Source organism: Artemia franciscana, chromosome 13 (assembly GCF_032884065.1).
Source record: "Artemia franciscana chromosome 13, ASM3288406v1, whole genome shotgun sequence".
Taxonomy (NCBI): domain Eukaryota; kingdom Metazoa; phylum Arthropoda; class Branchiopoda; order Anostraca; family Artemiidae; genus Artemia; species Artemia franciscana.
Genome location: NC_088875.1, coordinates 46,790,771 through 46,805,980, shown reverse-complemented (window position 1 = coordinate 46,805,980; position 15,210 = coordinate 46,790,771). Strand labels below are relative to the sequence as shown.

The window sequence follows — 15,210 nt, the reverse complement described above, 5'->3', positions numbered from 1 at the left end:
CAGTGGAAAAAACGCCATCGGGTTATTGGAAAGCCACCTTGAAGATTGCTATATCTCTATAACAATGCTTTTGATAATTTATAAAAAAATGCCTGTTGTACCCATTACCCCCTTCCAATAAAAAACAACAAACAAATGTATGTATAAGCTTGGATATGTACAGCTTTACTTAATATTACATAAAAAAAAAACTAGTTTTTTTAACTGAAAGTAAGGAGCGACATTAAAACTTAAAACGAACAGAAATTACTCCGTATATGAAATAGATTGTTCCCTCCGCAATCCCTCGCTCTTTACGCTAAAGCTTTTAATTGTTTTAAAAAGCAGAATTGTGGCAAAGAGTCGAACTTTAGCGTAAAGAGCGAGGGATTGCGGAGGGAACAATCTATTTCATATACGGAGTAATTTCTGTTCGTTTTAAGTTTTAATGTCGCTCCTTACTTTCAGTTAAAAAAACTAGTTTTTTTTTATGTAATTTCTGAACGTTTTTGAATTAATGCATGTTTGATTTTGACTCTCCACACGTAAACTATTCAAATGAAATTTGCATATTAATTCCTTTTTTGGCTAAATGGCTTTCTCTTAGTTTTGATCATACGATTTTGAGAAATATGGGATGGGGAAGGAGGCCTAGTTGCCATGCAATTTTTCGGTTACAGAAAAAGGCAACTATTAATTTTAATTTTAACGATTTTTTTTTATTAGCAAAAAATATACGTAACTTTAGAATTAACTTACGTAACAAACTTTTATATTCTTTAATTATTATTATGTATATGAGGGGGTTTGTACCCTCGTTAATACCTCGTTCTTTACACTAAATCGTAAGTTTTGTCCCAATTCTTTAAGAATGACCCCTGAATCAGAAAGGCCGTAGAATAAATAGTTGAAATTACTAAAAATACTTTAGCATGAAGAGCGAGGTATTTATCTCCTCCTAAATACCTCGCTCTTTATGCTAAAGTATTTTTAGAACCCCTCATATGCGTAATAATCTCTCTTCCTTTCATTTGAAAAAACGTTTTCATGTTTATTTTTCATTGTTTTCTTATAGTAATGCTAGAGAATCCTGCGCCCTTTTCATTGAATTTCTGTTCCCCCTTGACAGATTCCTCCAAGGAAAAATCCTCCAACATAGCCCCCTCTCCTCAGCCCCACCCCCAAACAAAATAAAATCCCCCTGAAAACGTCTGTACACTTCCCAATAACCATTACTATATGTAAACACTGGTCAAAGTTTGTAACTTGCAGCCCCTCCCCCAGGGATTGTGGGGGAGTAAGTCATCCCCAAAGACATAGTTATTATGATTTTCGACTATGCTGAACAAAATTGCTATCTCAAAATTTTGATCTGTTGACTTTGGGAAAAAAATGAGCGTGGGAGGGGGCCTAGATGCCCTCCAATTTTTTGGGTCACTTAAAAAGGGCACTAGAACTTTTCATTTCCGTTAGAATGAGCCCTCTTGCGACTTTCTAGGACCACTTGGTCGATACGATGACCCCTGGGGAAAAAAAAAAAAAAAAAAAACAAACAAAAAAAAAACAAACAAACAAATAAACACGCACCCGTGATTTGTCTTCTGGCAAAAAATACAAAATTCCACATTTTTGTAGATAGGAGCTTGAAACTTCTACAATAGGGTTCTCTGATACGCTGAATCTTATGGTGTCATTTTCGCTAAGATCCTACGACTTTTAGGGGGTGTTCCCCCCTATTTTCCTTAATAGGACAAATTTTCTCAGGCTCGTAACTTTTGATGGGTAAGACTAAACTTGATGAAACTTATATATTTAAAATCAGCATTAAAATGCGATTCTTTTGATGTAGCTATTGATATCAAAATTCAATTTTTTAGAGTTTTGGTTACTATTGAGCCGGGTCGCTCCTTACTACAGTTCGTTACCACGAACTGTTTGATGGAAACCATAAATTCATGACAAAATGTGATGGTGTCAATTGAAAACCACCAAAAAATTGACATATCAATATAACAATGCTTTTGGTGGTTTATAACAAAAAGAAACTTCGTTTATAGTCGTGCATTTGTTATAAGTTATGTTATATTAATGTATCAATCAATCTATTAAATGAAAATTGTTTGTCTCCTAATTGCTTAGCCTCCAATTTCTAAGAATTCATTATTTCACTAGGCTAATAACTAGGCTGCTAGGCGAGTTCAAAGAAGGATGGCGACAATCGTGTAATACCTATTGACGTAATTAAAGGCGTCTTGTTTTGTAACCTTAATATATTAGCTAAGGGCTAAAAAGGATAAAAGATTAATTACAAAAGAATTAAAGAAAGGTTTATTACAGCTTTGAATTAATTGATGAAAGTGATTTGCTTCTAGGCACTACCTCCTGGTGATAGTCTATATGTGGCTACTGCCCCAAAAGAGCCTAGTAAAACAGGATGGGTTTATCATGGTAAGTTTCTATTCTATTATTACTTGTGTTCAGTTTTTTTCCTATTTTTTCAGTTTCTATTCAAAGTTTTATTCAGTTTCTATTCTATTATTACTTGTATTCAGTTTTTTCCCTATTTTTTCAGTTTCTATTCAAAGTTTTATTCAGTTTCTATTCTATTATTACTTGTATTCAGTTTTTTCCCTATTTTTTCAGTTTCTATTCAAAGTTTTATTCAGTTTCTATTCTATTATTACTTGTATTCAGTTTTTTTCCTATTTATGATCAGTTACATTTTCAGTTAGGAGTAGGGACACGCGGAGAGGAAGCACCTTTGAACCTGCCCCCCTTCTCACAATTCGGATTGTTCCAGATTATTTGGGTACTTTTTATTCAGACTATCAAGAAAATTTGTTTTTCTTTTTGATCCCGCCTTTCTTAAAGAATAACTGAGTTACATTTTTTTTTAAATTGACTTTCATACTTCTAAACTAGATTTATTTTGCAGTGGTAGAATAATTTATCAAACTTCAAAAAAAAAAAAAAAAAAAAAAAAAAAATCAGTAGCAAACCAAAAGCTAAGTCCACAAATTTACGCTAGCAAAAATAATATTAAAAAATAATATTTTCAAATAGAAATGAATAAATGAAATGAAACGTGTTTTTAATTGAAGAACCGAAAAGTATGGATAAAACCTTCTCTGAATTAGCCATAATCTACCAAACATAAAAAAAATATTACGTTTCCTTATCTGGAACAACAAAATATTTTTTCCTTTTTCAAAAATATGGAGCAACACGGCTCAATAGTAACCGAAACTCCAAAAATTAAATTTTGATACCAATAGATATATCAAAAGAATTTGCTTATTATCCTGATTCCAAATATATAAGTTTCATTAAGTTTAGTGTTACATATCAAAGGTTACAAGCCTTTGAAAATTTGAGAAAATTGCCTGATTCTCCAAAAAAGGGTGAAAAATATCTCCTAAAAGTAGAAGAATGTTAATGTAAATCCCACCGTCAGATTCAGGGTATCAGAGAACATTATTTCCGAGGCTTCATCCTTATCTGAAAAAATATGGAATTTCCTATTTTTTGCCGGACGAAAGATCATGGATGCGTGTTACATTAAAACTTAAAACAAACATAAACTTAAAACAGAGCATTAAACAAAAAAACAAAGCATTGAAACTTAAAAAGAACAGAAGCTATTACGTATATCATGGGGATTTCCCCCTCCTCAATACCTATCTCTTTACGCTTATTTTTGAATATTGTCCCACTTCTTCAGGAATGATTCTTGAAACTCAACGGCTGTTTAATTTCAATAATAAGAAGCTTTTTTAAAAGTACGAAAAAACTTTAGCGTAAAGAGCGGGGTATTCAGGAGGCGGCAACCCCCTTCATATACGTAATAGTTTCTGTTTTTTAAAGTTTCAATGGTGATCCATACTTTCAATTGAAAAAATTTCTTTTTTTATTTAATTTAAATTAAATATAGAGTTTGAGGTGTTTAAACAGGAAGTAGGACTTAGGATTAACAAGGAAGTGTCTGAAAAGTCTTAGTATGATTAACTCTTGAATTATAAAACAGAGTATTACCCGATAAATTAAAATCAATCTCCCTAATAACTGAAATTTGTCAAAAACGCAAAAATTAGAATCTACTTGAAAGAAGGGCCATTATAGTGAAGCTGGAAAAATTTCAATGTTTTTTAATATATTTGCTACATTAGTGCAACCATACCAAATTTTTCAGAATTTTCTCGAAAATAAAATTGGTTTTCAAAAATCTTCCCAAAAGCTAACGTTCGCAAAAAAGAAAACTTAAAAAACGATATTTAAAATTCTTAATTTCGCTATTGTTTATTTTTGGATAATTCGTTTTGTACAAAACCAAATTTTACGGCCAAAAACCTGAAAAATTTAAGGGCAGTTGAACAGTGCGTTTTGGCATCTTGCCATAACTATCTGTTATAGCCCTGACGGTTCTATAGTCAATCTAAAAAGGTTTCAAAACCAAAGAGTCTTTTAATTGAAACCCGAATGATCTAAATTTCAGCTTGCTTTGATTTTTCTTTACTTGGTACCACTGCATTATCAGTGACTTGACGTGGCTAGTTACTATTCGAGCGAATTTCACCAGAAAAGATTCAACGTATATTCCGAAAGTAAATTATTTTCGAACCAGTAAATTCGATTATAAAGACGCTTTAGCACCTGAATCACATATTCTTTGGAATTGCTGCCTCGGCACAATTATGACCCAAGATTGTGTTTTATTTTTATTTTTGGAAAATATCTTTCTACCTTGTATAAAACTAAAACCACTAGATGATGGCATGCTGGTGTTTACAAGAATGTATTGATACTTGTATGTGAAACTTGTATGGATTCTTTTATTATTAACTAATGAACTGAATTAATTTTACCAATGCGGCTCTGGGTTCATTCATTTTATTTATAAATGTATTTACATATATCACTTTTTTTTAGATGACGCTATGTAAAGAAAGGAATGTGTTTGAATCAGTTTCTAAATACTATTGATGTAAATATTTTCAATTTGGTGTTACTTGTGTGTAATATTGCTTGCAGAAGAGTAGCCCAACTCTACTTGAAGTTTTCCAGAGTGAATGAAATGAAGCATTCCATGTAAATATTATTTATTTAGTTGATATCCCATATACCGTTTATTTAGTTGTAACTGAACTCAGACGATATTCGCAAGCAAGCATAAGCAAACATTCGCACAAGGAGTCAAAAATATTGTTCAGGCTCAAACGACAACAATGAGATAATGTCATCAAATTTTGTACTGTTGATACAAACTGACTAACGGTTTCGGAACTTTCATAGAAAACTTTCATTTATTTTGACTCTTTTACAGTTGATTACTTTTAGTGGTTTTAAGGTAAAATTTTTTGCAGCTCTGTGGCTGTTCCTTGAGAAAAAATTTAGGTTTTTTGTGCAGCTCTGCCGCTGTTCTTTAAGAAAAAATTTAGGTTTTTTGTGCAGCTCTGCCGCTGTTCCTCGTGAAAAATTTAGTTTTTTTGTGCAGCCCTGCCACTGTTCCTTAAGAGAAAATTTAGGTTTTTTTTGCAGCTCTGCCGCTGTTCTTTAAGAAAAAAATTAGCTTTTTTGTGCAGCTCTGCCGCTGTTCCTCGTGAAAAATTTAGGTTTTTTGTGCAGCCCTGCCACTGTTCCTAAAGAAAAAATTTAGGTTTTTTGTGCAGCTCTGCCACTGTTCCTTAAGAAAAAATTTAGCTTTTTTTTTGCAGCTCTGTCGTTGTTCCTTGTGAAAAAATATGGGTTTTTGTTGTTAAATGGTATAATAGAACTTTCAATATAAAGTAGCCTACACAAAGCTGCCTTATTCTTGTTGTGCTCGTTTCCCGTCACATAATTCTGTCTTAAAGAAAGCTTTTAAACTAGTCTCGGGGAAACTCCCTCTCCCCTGTGTCCAAGGGCTTGTAAAAACACATCACTTAAAGTATATTTCTTGAGATGCACCTCTCCTCTGCTTAATAAGAATTGCAAGAATCCAATTTAAAATTGTATGGTTAAGTTTGGGGTTTTACTTTGCTAGAGAACCTTTCTCTTTGTAACCTTTGTTTCGAAGTTTTCTTTGTTACCCACAGTTAAAAATATTAATGTCAGTACATTTAAAAATAAATTTTATAATGGACTATAAAAAAATAGAATACAAGATGAAATAAGCATAGCAAGTTTTGATGTGACTGTACTTTTTTAACCTGAAAGATTGCGGCGGTTTGGTATGCTTAAGTTTATATATGGTATATAAACTATATATATATATATATATATATATATATATATATATATATATATATATATCTATATATATAAAAATAAGTTGTCTGTCTGTGGATGTGTGGATGGATGTGTGGATGGATGTGTCAGGTGACGTCACCTGAAAAAACTGGATTAGGTGACGTCAAAACTGAAAAAACTAAAAAAAGGCAAAAACTACAAAAAAAACTAAAAACTAATAAAAAAAATAAAAAAGCTAAAAAACTAAAAAAACTATAAAGGTAAAAACCAATAAAAAACTAAAAAAAAAACTGAAAAAACTAAAAAAAGGCAAAAACTACAAAAAAAAACTAAAAACTAATAAAAAAAGTAAAAAAGCTAAAAAACTAAAAAAACTAAAAAAACTAAAAAAAGGAAAAAAACTAAAAAAAATAAAAAATAAAAAAAAACTAAAAAAAAGGAAAAAACTGAAAAATAAGCTAAAATAAAGGTAAAAACCAATAAAAAACTAAAAAAAAAAGGAAAAAACTAATAAATGACGACACTCAAAGAGAAAGCGACCAGGACAAAAAACTAAAAAAAAAGGCAAAAACTACAAAAAAACTAAAAACTAATAAAAAAAATAAAAAAGCTAAAAAACTAAAAAAACTAAAAAAAGGTAAAAAACTAAAAAAACTAAAAACTAAAAAAAAACTAAAAAAGGTAAAAACTAAAAGAACTAAAAAAGAAAAAAATAAATGACGACACTCAAAGAGAAAGCGACCAGGACAAAAGGAATGTTCGATTAGCAATCAACAAAGCACCGGGACACAGGGAGTATAAATGACGACCAGGACACAAGTAAAAAAAAAAATTAACAAAACTAAAAAGAAGGTAAAAACTACAAAAAAACTAAAAAGAAAAAAAAACTAAAAACTAATAAAAAAACTAAAAAATCTAAAAATCTAAATAAACTAAAAAAGAAAAAAAAAGGAAAAAAATAAAGGAGAAAAACAAAACTAAAAAACGAATGTATATACAGACCGGTACACCGGGATACAAATGACGACCGGGACACAGGGAATATAAATAACGACCGGGACACAGGGACACAACTACAACGGGGACACCGGGGGAAACAGGGGGATATAAATGACGACCGGGACAAAAAAACTAAAAAGAAATAAAAACTAAAAACTAATAAAAAAAACTAAAAAATCTAAAAATCTAAATAAGCTAAAAAAGAAAAAAAAAGGAAAAAAATAAAGGAGAAAAACAAAACTAAAAAACGAATGTATATACAGACCGGGACACCGGGATACAAATGATGACCGGGACCCGGGACACAGGGAATATAAATGACGACCGGGACACAGGGACACAACTACAACGGGGACACCGGGGGAAACAGGGGGATAACCTGACAATCTATTTATATGCAAAGACAATGGGACAGCAAAGAATGTTGTATATTCGCAAGTTTTACGTAGTTAAAACCATATATATATATATATATCTATATTCACAGGTGGGACATAGGGACACAACTACAATGGCGCGTAACTATTATGGCGCGTAACGACTTACGCGCGCGGGGGGGCTTGGGGGGGGCGCGAAGCGCCCCCACCAACTAGGTGTTGGGGTGGCGCGAAGCGCCACCCCAACAGCTAGTATATATATATATATATATATATATATATATATATATATATATATATATATATATATGTGTGTGTGTGTGTGTGTATTTAATATATTTGGTATGTTTGATCCTAGATGTTTCTAATCAGTTTTATGCCCAAAATAAGTTGTTATTTATATGTTGTATCATTTCTTGCTTTTGGAAAGCGTCTTTATAACAGGAACAAAGTTAAAGACTTTTAACGTGACTTTTAATAATTTTATCTTTTTTAATGTGTAAGATTGTTGCAGATTGGTATGCTTTAGTTTAAATATTGTATATATATATATATATATATATATATATATATATATATATATATATATATATATATATATATATATATATATATATATATATATATATATAAATGCACCTATACATAATAATATTGTCTTCATATAGTATCTTTACTTGTTCCTAGAAAATGTATATATAAAAGGAAAAAATTGAGGGTTTTTGTAAGTGATTGGACGCTAAAAAATACTAGAACGAAAAAAAAACCTTAAAAGGGGAGCCAAAGGATTTGAATGTTGTAACATAAACTTATAACTGCATATCGTAGACTCTTAAATCACAAGTTGCTTTTTGGTTTCATGCTTAGAATAGCTCATTGGTTGGTCAGCACCAAGGACCACGGCTTAGTGCTGTGGTAAGTTGTTAATAATAGCATTGTTTCTTGTGAATTAACCCCCCCCCCTAAAACCGCTATATTATAATGCATATAACAGTATTAAAGCTGAAAAGACTTAGTTAGCCTTCCTAAAGTTACTGTGCATTTCAGTGGAAATTAAATGTATAGAAACAAATTTCTATAAATTTGGAAATTTTATTTTTATCCTATTAATTTACATTGTTTCCTATACATTCAAATGTAACAATTCTTACACATGCTAGCAATATCTGTCCCAAGCGTCCTGTATTTTATTTTAGTAGAAAAAAGTGTATGTTTATAAAGTTCATTATTAAAATCTTTGTATAAAGTTTTTTAGTTTAGTTTTGATATTTCTTACTGATTATTCCAGTACCATTGTCAACGAAGAATCTTTTAGGTAGACTCAATTGATTTGGCTTCTCTTATTTACGACTATAATGGTATATCTGATATTTCCAAATATCAATATCAAATATCAATTTTCCAAATTGAAGTTCCAAATCCCTTCTTAATGTCAGGATTTGTTTTGCGGCTCTAAACATAAGGGCTTGTTTTTCTATAATACTTTGAATAGTATAAATATAACAGGGCTTCCACTGGATCCCTAAAGTCCCTAAAACTGGCGAAGGTTCATACAAGTCCCTAAAATAGCTCTCAAGTCCCTAAGTTCCTCTTGGCTTGAATAAGCCATGTCGATTCTTTAGCCAAGAAGTGTTTTAGTGTGTTAGTGAACTTTGGTATCCTAAAGCCTGCAACAGTTCTTAAAAAAAACGTAGAAAATGGTATACTTTTAAATGAACTTATAAATGAAAAAATTGGATATAAAAATTTACTAATGTCAGAACCTAAATCGAATCTAGGCTGTTTTTTGAATTCCAATAGGAACCAACTTGTAAAGAAACATAGATCATTCATGTACAGAAAAATACTTAACTATTACGATTCACTTTTTAAAGATGACGTTTTGTATTTAGTTTTCATGCTAATCTCCACTAAACGTTCGTAAGTTTAGATCGCATGCAGTCGGAAGAACGTCATAATATACTTCATCATCAACTTTTTAGCTCAGTTTAACTGTTATACCCAAATGAAATTTACAAGAAAAGATATGAAAAGTAAAAATCTTAGCGAAATTTAAAGGTAATATTACGACGACAGTACGACCGAGACCTGAGTAATGCGGCGATGTCTCTTCAACCCCAGTTGGAGGACCTTACGGCTACAGCTCAGCTCCGAGATGTCTGATGAGGTTTCGTAGACGCAATATGCGCCACCGCTGGCTCTGGAGGATCTATGGTCTAAGGTAAGGTAAGCGATTTTTAGTATCCTAAAGCCTGCAGGACTTCCAAAAAAACCCTGTATAATGGTATTTGCCGTCCAAGTCTTCATGATAATGATTGACCGAAAAATTTGTCTTTTTTGAGACTTTTAGGTTTTTGTTGTTTTAAATATGTAGTGCAGGAGCCTCGATATAATTACTCAGCTTGCTTTTATTGCATTAATAATTTTGCCAAAGCAGCCATTGATGTTTGTCTCTAATTCTTATATGATTATTGTAGCAGCAGGTGCAACCTACTAAAGAAGGATCTTCAATCCATAGTAACTGAAAATTAAAAGAAAAATTAATGCTAAAAACACTCAACTAAAAGAAATCCAGGAATGATGATTGTTATCCACTTTTAACTCAACTATAATTTCTATTTTCGAAATTTGCGTTTAGAATTTCGAAAAAAAGCTTGTAACCCCTTGAAAATAATGTCCCATGGAAATTCCACTAAAATTAGCATATTCTAAAACCCTTCATTGAAGATTTATAGCGCCGCCCCCTCCCAAAAAGACTTAGCTGTTGATAACTGCCCTTCTGAAGTTAAAGCCAGCAAAGTTGAAGTCTACAGGAAGCTAAAGTCGAACAAACATTAAAGAAGAGCAACAAACAAGTGATATTGAAATGTCGAGGGCTTGCGATGGTTTTCTGGCAATTAGCCAAAGCAGTTACTTGTGTGTTTTTACAATTCCTGTACCTTTATAGATTAAGATCAAGAAAGATAAAAAGATATCTGAGGAGATCCATATGGAAAGCGGAGCAACTGGCTTGTCGTCCTGGTTTCAGAGTTTGGAGAAGTCGCTGTGAATATCTAGTATAATGTCGGGTTTTGTCATTTGTACGGTAATCAAAAGTTGTAACAAATCCCTATTGGTAAATTTTAAAAAAATATTTTTTTTTTTTATTGAAAGTAAGTAGCGACGTTAAAACTTAAAACGAACAGAAATTAATCCGTGTATGAAAGGGGCTGTTCCCTCTTCAAAGCCCCGCTTTTTACGCTAAAGTTATTTACTGTTTTATACATTATATTTGAGTGAAAGAGTCAAACCTTAGCGTAAAGAGTGGGGCGTTCACAAATTATAAAGCTTATGAAATATGACTGATTCTCTGTTTGTCAGGCTTAGGAGTGAATCAAGATCAATTCGAACGGCATTTGGGTCAGTAATAGCTGCATTTTTTTCAGTAATAGCAAGTAATCTAAATCAAGAAGAAGTTGTTTCATTTTCACGAACAGTTGAATGATACAGTGGAATTGTTCTTAGAATTTGGGAAATTTACCTGATTCCAATCCTTTGAAAAAATCGTGATTTCCGATTTCAACCTGTTCTGGTGTACCATTTTCACCTACTCTAGAAAACACAGTTTGATACTTAAAGAAGTTCTGTGCGTTGTACACCGTAAAAAAAAATAAATACAAAAAAATAATTGATTAGGAAACCATACAAGGGTGATTTTCAGCCAGTGAGAAAAAAAAACAAATATTTTGAAAAGACTAAGCCGTCCTCAGTGCTAGTAAAAAAAAAAAAAAAATTTTAACTGCAAGTATAGATTGACATTATATATAAATATATTAATACATTGACGTAAATTCATTCTAAAACTCAACAATCTCTAATAAACCTCAAAATTTTGGGTTTCTGCTTTAAGGTTTTCGAATTACTTTAATCCATTGTCAAAATATATTGAAATATTTGTGCAATTACCAGTTTTTTACATTTTAAACAATTTTTTCCTCGGCACGATGTTTTTGGTAATTTCTCTTTGAGCCGCAAGCCTGTTTTCACATTGTTCTTGTGATTCCTCGGTACGCTTTTTTTTGGCATTATCTCACCTCTCTGAGCTGCAAGCCTGTTTTCACGTTGCTCTTGTGATTCCTCGATACGCTTTCTTTTGTTACTTTCTCTTTTAGCCGCAGCCCTGTTTTTACGCTGCTCTTGTTTGGCATTATCTCTTTGAGCCGCAAGCCTGTTTGATTCCTATAATGACCTCATATACAAAAATTCAAAATACATACATGACGTCATAATGCTCAATCCTTTTGCAATAGGGACAAATTTTAGACATGTTGTGTGTATTTATGGTCCCTGTGTCCCACCTGTGAATATAGATAGATATGTATATATGTTTTTAACTACGTAAAACTTGCAAATATACAACATTCTTCACTGTCCCATTGTCTGTGCGTATAAATAGATTGTCAGGTTTACCGACTCTTGAACATGCAACATATAATTGTCCATGAGAAAAACAATCCGTATTCAGATCTATGCCTCATTATTCTAATGATTGCCCATGAGCTTTGTTGATGGTGGTTGCTAATCGAAAATTCCCCGTGTCCCCGTCGTCATTTATATATTCCCCCTGTGCCCCCGGTGTCCCCGTTGTAGTTTTGTCCCTGTGTCCCAGTCGCCATTTATATTCCCTGTGTCCCGGTGTCCCAGTCTGTAATTTCTCTTTTACTGTCCCGGTCGTCACTTATATTCCCTGTGTCCCCCAACACCTAGTTGGTGGGGGCGCTTCGCGCCCCCCCCCCAAGCCCCCCTCCCCGCGCGCATAAGTCGCTACGCGCCATTGTAGTCGTGTCCCTGTGTCCCACCTGTGAATATAGAATATATATATATATATACATATGTTTTAACTAAGTAAAACTTGCGAATATACAAAATTCTTCGCTGTCCCATTGTCTGTGCATATAAATAGATTGTCGGGTTTACCGACTCTTGAAAACGTGCAATATATAATTGTCCATGGGAAAAACAATCTGTATTCAGATCTATAAATGGTGATTGCTAATCGAACATTCCCTGTGTCCCCGTTGTCATTTATATATCCCCCTGTGCCCCCTGGCGTCCCCGTTGTAGTTGTGTCCCTGTGTCCCGGTCGTCATTTATATTTCCTGTGTCCCGGTCGTTATTTGTGTCCCGGTGTCCTAGTCTGTAATTTCTCTTGGAGTGTCCCGGTCGTCATTTGTGTCCTGGTCGTCATTTGTGTCTCGGTGTCCCGGTCTGTAATTTCATCAGTCGACAAACATGACGTCAGTCGACAAACAACTTCATGACGACATACAGCCCAATCCTTATAATGACGTCAGTCGACACACAAACATGACGCCAGTACACAGACAAACAACTCATTTTTATATATATAGATATAGTTTCTTTTTTAGTTTTGCAGCTTTTTTTTCTTTTTAGCTTTTTTCGCGCCATATTACACAGTCAAAGGTGCAGACCATTCAAAAAGAAAGTTTTCCCTGAAAGATTTGGATGATATCCCTCTTACAGAAACAGATTATGGCGACTACGAATATATGACATCTGTGGCTGAAGACACACTGGACAGAGAAGAATATTCTAAGTTCCATCTCAATCTTCCTGATATGTCAGTTAATGATAGAACAAGTTCTTCAACTGCAGAACAACCAGATCTGGTTCACGATCCTTTGACTGATTCTCATGAAGTTAAACGGGTTAAAGAAGTATTGAAAAAAGAGATTCCCCAAGATCAGTTTAGTGAAATTCATACAGATATTATGTCACAACTTGTTACGTTGCAAAAAGGTCAAGCCAATTTAAGAAGTCTTAAATTGGTCTTAAATTGAATATAGATAGATATGTTTTTAATACGTAAAACTTGCGAATATACAACATTCTTCGCTGTCCCATTGTCTGTGCATATAAATAGATTGTCAGGTTTACCGACTCATGAACATGCAACATATAATTGTCCATGGGAAAAACAATCCTTATTCAGATCTATACCTCATTATTCTAATGATTGCCCTTGAGCTTTGTTGATGGTGATTGCTAATCGAACATTCCCTGTGTCCCGGTCGTCATTTATATATCCCCCTGTGCCCCCCCCCCCCCGCTTCCCTGTTGTAGTTGTGTCCCTGTGTTCCGGTCGTCATTTATATTCCCTGTGTCCCAGTCGTTATTTGTGTCCCGGTGTCCCAGTCTGTAATTTCTCTTTGACTGCCCCGGTCGTGATTTATATTCCCTGTCTCCCGGTCGTCATTTGTGTCCCGGTGTCCCGGTTTGTAATTTCGTCAGTCGACAATCATGACGTCAGTCGACAAACAACTTCATGACGGCATAATGCTCAATCCTTATAGTGACGTCAGTCGACAAACATGACGTCAGTCGACTCGACAAACATGACGTCAGTACACAAACAACTTATTAATCTATATATATATATATATAGATATGAGGGGGCTCGCCCCCCCCCGTAAAGCTTTAATTTTGTCCCAATTCTTTAAGAATGACCCCTGAATCACAAAGGCTGTAGAATGAAAAGTTGAAATTACTATAAAAAACCTTTGGCGTAGAGCTCCACCTTTACAACATTTAAAAATACAAAACATTAAATGAACTCAGTACTTGAGAATTTTTCTTATATTAATTTATTCCATCATATACCTATTTAAAAACTCGTATATACAACCGGAAGTAGGTCAGTCGGTAGAGCGCCGATAATTACTTCCAACGGTTCCGACAGTTGGTCGTAGGAGGTTTCAGGTTCGAATGCTGACTTTGGCAATATTTTTTAATTGTGATTACTTTTTTCTTTTGTATTTTGTATAAAAAACTTTCTGAGAGAAAAAGACAAACACATATTCATGGTTAAAAAATGACCTGAAACCCCCTAAAAAGAGTACTGCCAAACAGTGCTGCAACAAGTACTCCAAATTTTTACTTAAGTATCAAGTATTAAGTACTCATTGTTTTTTACTTAAGTATCAAGTAAGTACTCTCCCAATTCTTACTTAAGTATCAAGCATCTAGTACATGCCAAAATTTTGCTTAAGTAGTACTTCAAGTACTTACTCTATGTATTTTGTCATAGCTATATATATATATATATATATATATATATATATATATATATATATATATATATATATATATATATATATATATATATATATATATATATATATATATATATATATATATTTATATATATCAAGCCCATCAAGCCCATGCTACCTTTTTGTTAAAGCCATTCTGAAGGCTTCTTAGCCCTTTCCCTTGACTATAACATGTCACCTCCCGCTATCCCTCTCCTGAAAATCTTAATCAAGAACCAGACTTTCAATTTTATCGTTTTTAACCATTTTCTTCGTTTGGCAACACACCCAACAAAGTCCAAAAATAATCTGAACTGATTTTCAACACAACGGCTTGAAATGCAAAAGACTTTCAAAACAATTAAGTGCAGCCAAAAAAAACTTCTGGTGATTAGTGTTCAGTCAAATCTGGCGCGTTTGAAGAAATACAGGGTTATTTTGAAACGTTTGGGAGTGGTTGAAAAATCGAGAAAATAGAAAAACAAACTTAGGATTGGCTTTAAAACAGATAAAAGGTAATAACGTAGTCCATTCTTCAA

General features: G+C 33.2%; 1 protein-coding gene across 5 annotated transcripts in view; it reads left to right on the top strand.

The window, feature by feature from the left end:
• The window catches only part of LOC136035011 (ubiquitin-conjugating enzyme E2 W-like), a 38,570-nt gene extending 24,904 nt beyond the window's left edge, over positions 1-13,666 (top strand). For 4 of the 5 annotated variants that reach the window (XM_065716589.1, XM_065716587.1, XM_065716586.1 and 1 more), the window contains exons 5-6: positions 2,352-2,427; positions 13,104-13,666. In XM_065716589.1, the coding sequence (XP_065572661.1) occupies positions 2,352-2,427; positions 13,104-13,420 (393 nt within the window). In that variant the 3' untranslated portion in view covers positions 13,421-13,666. Of the gene's footprint in view, positions 1-2,351; positions 2,428-4,905; positions 6,651-13,103 lie in introns of those variants that run through there. The other variant, XM_065716590.1, reaches the window with a different exon arrangement.
• The last annotated feature ends 1,544 nt before the right edge of the window (positions 13,667-15,210 follow it).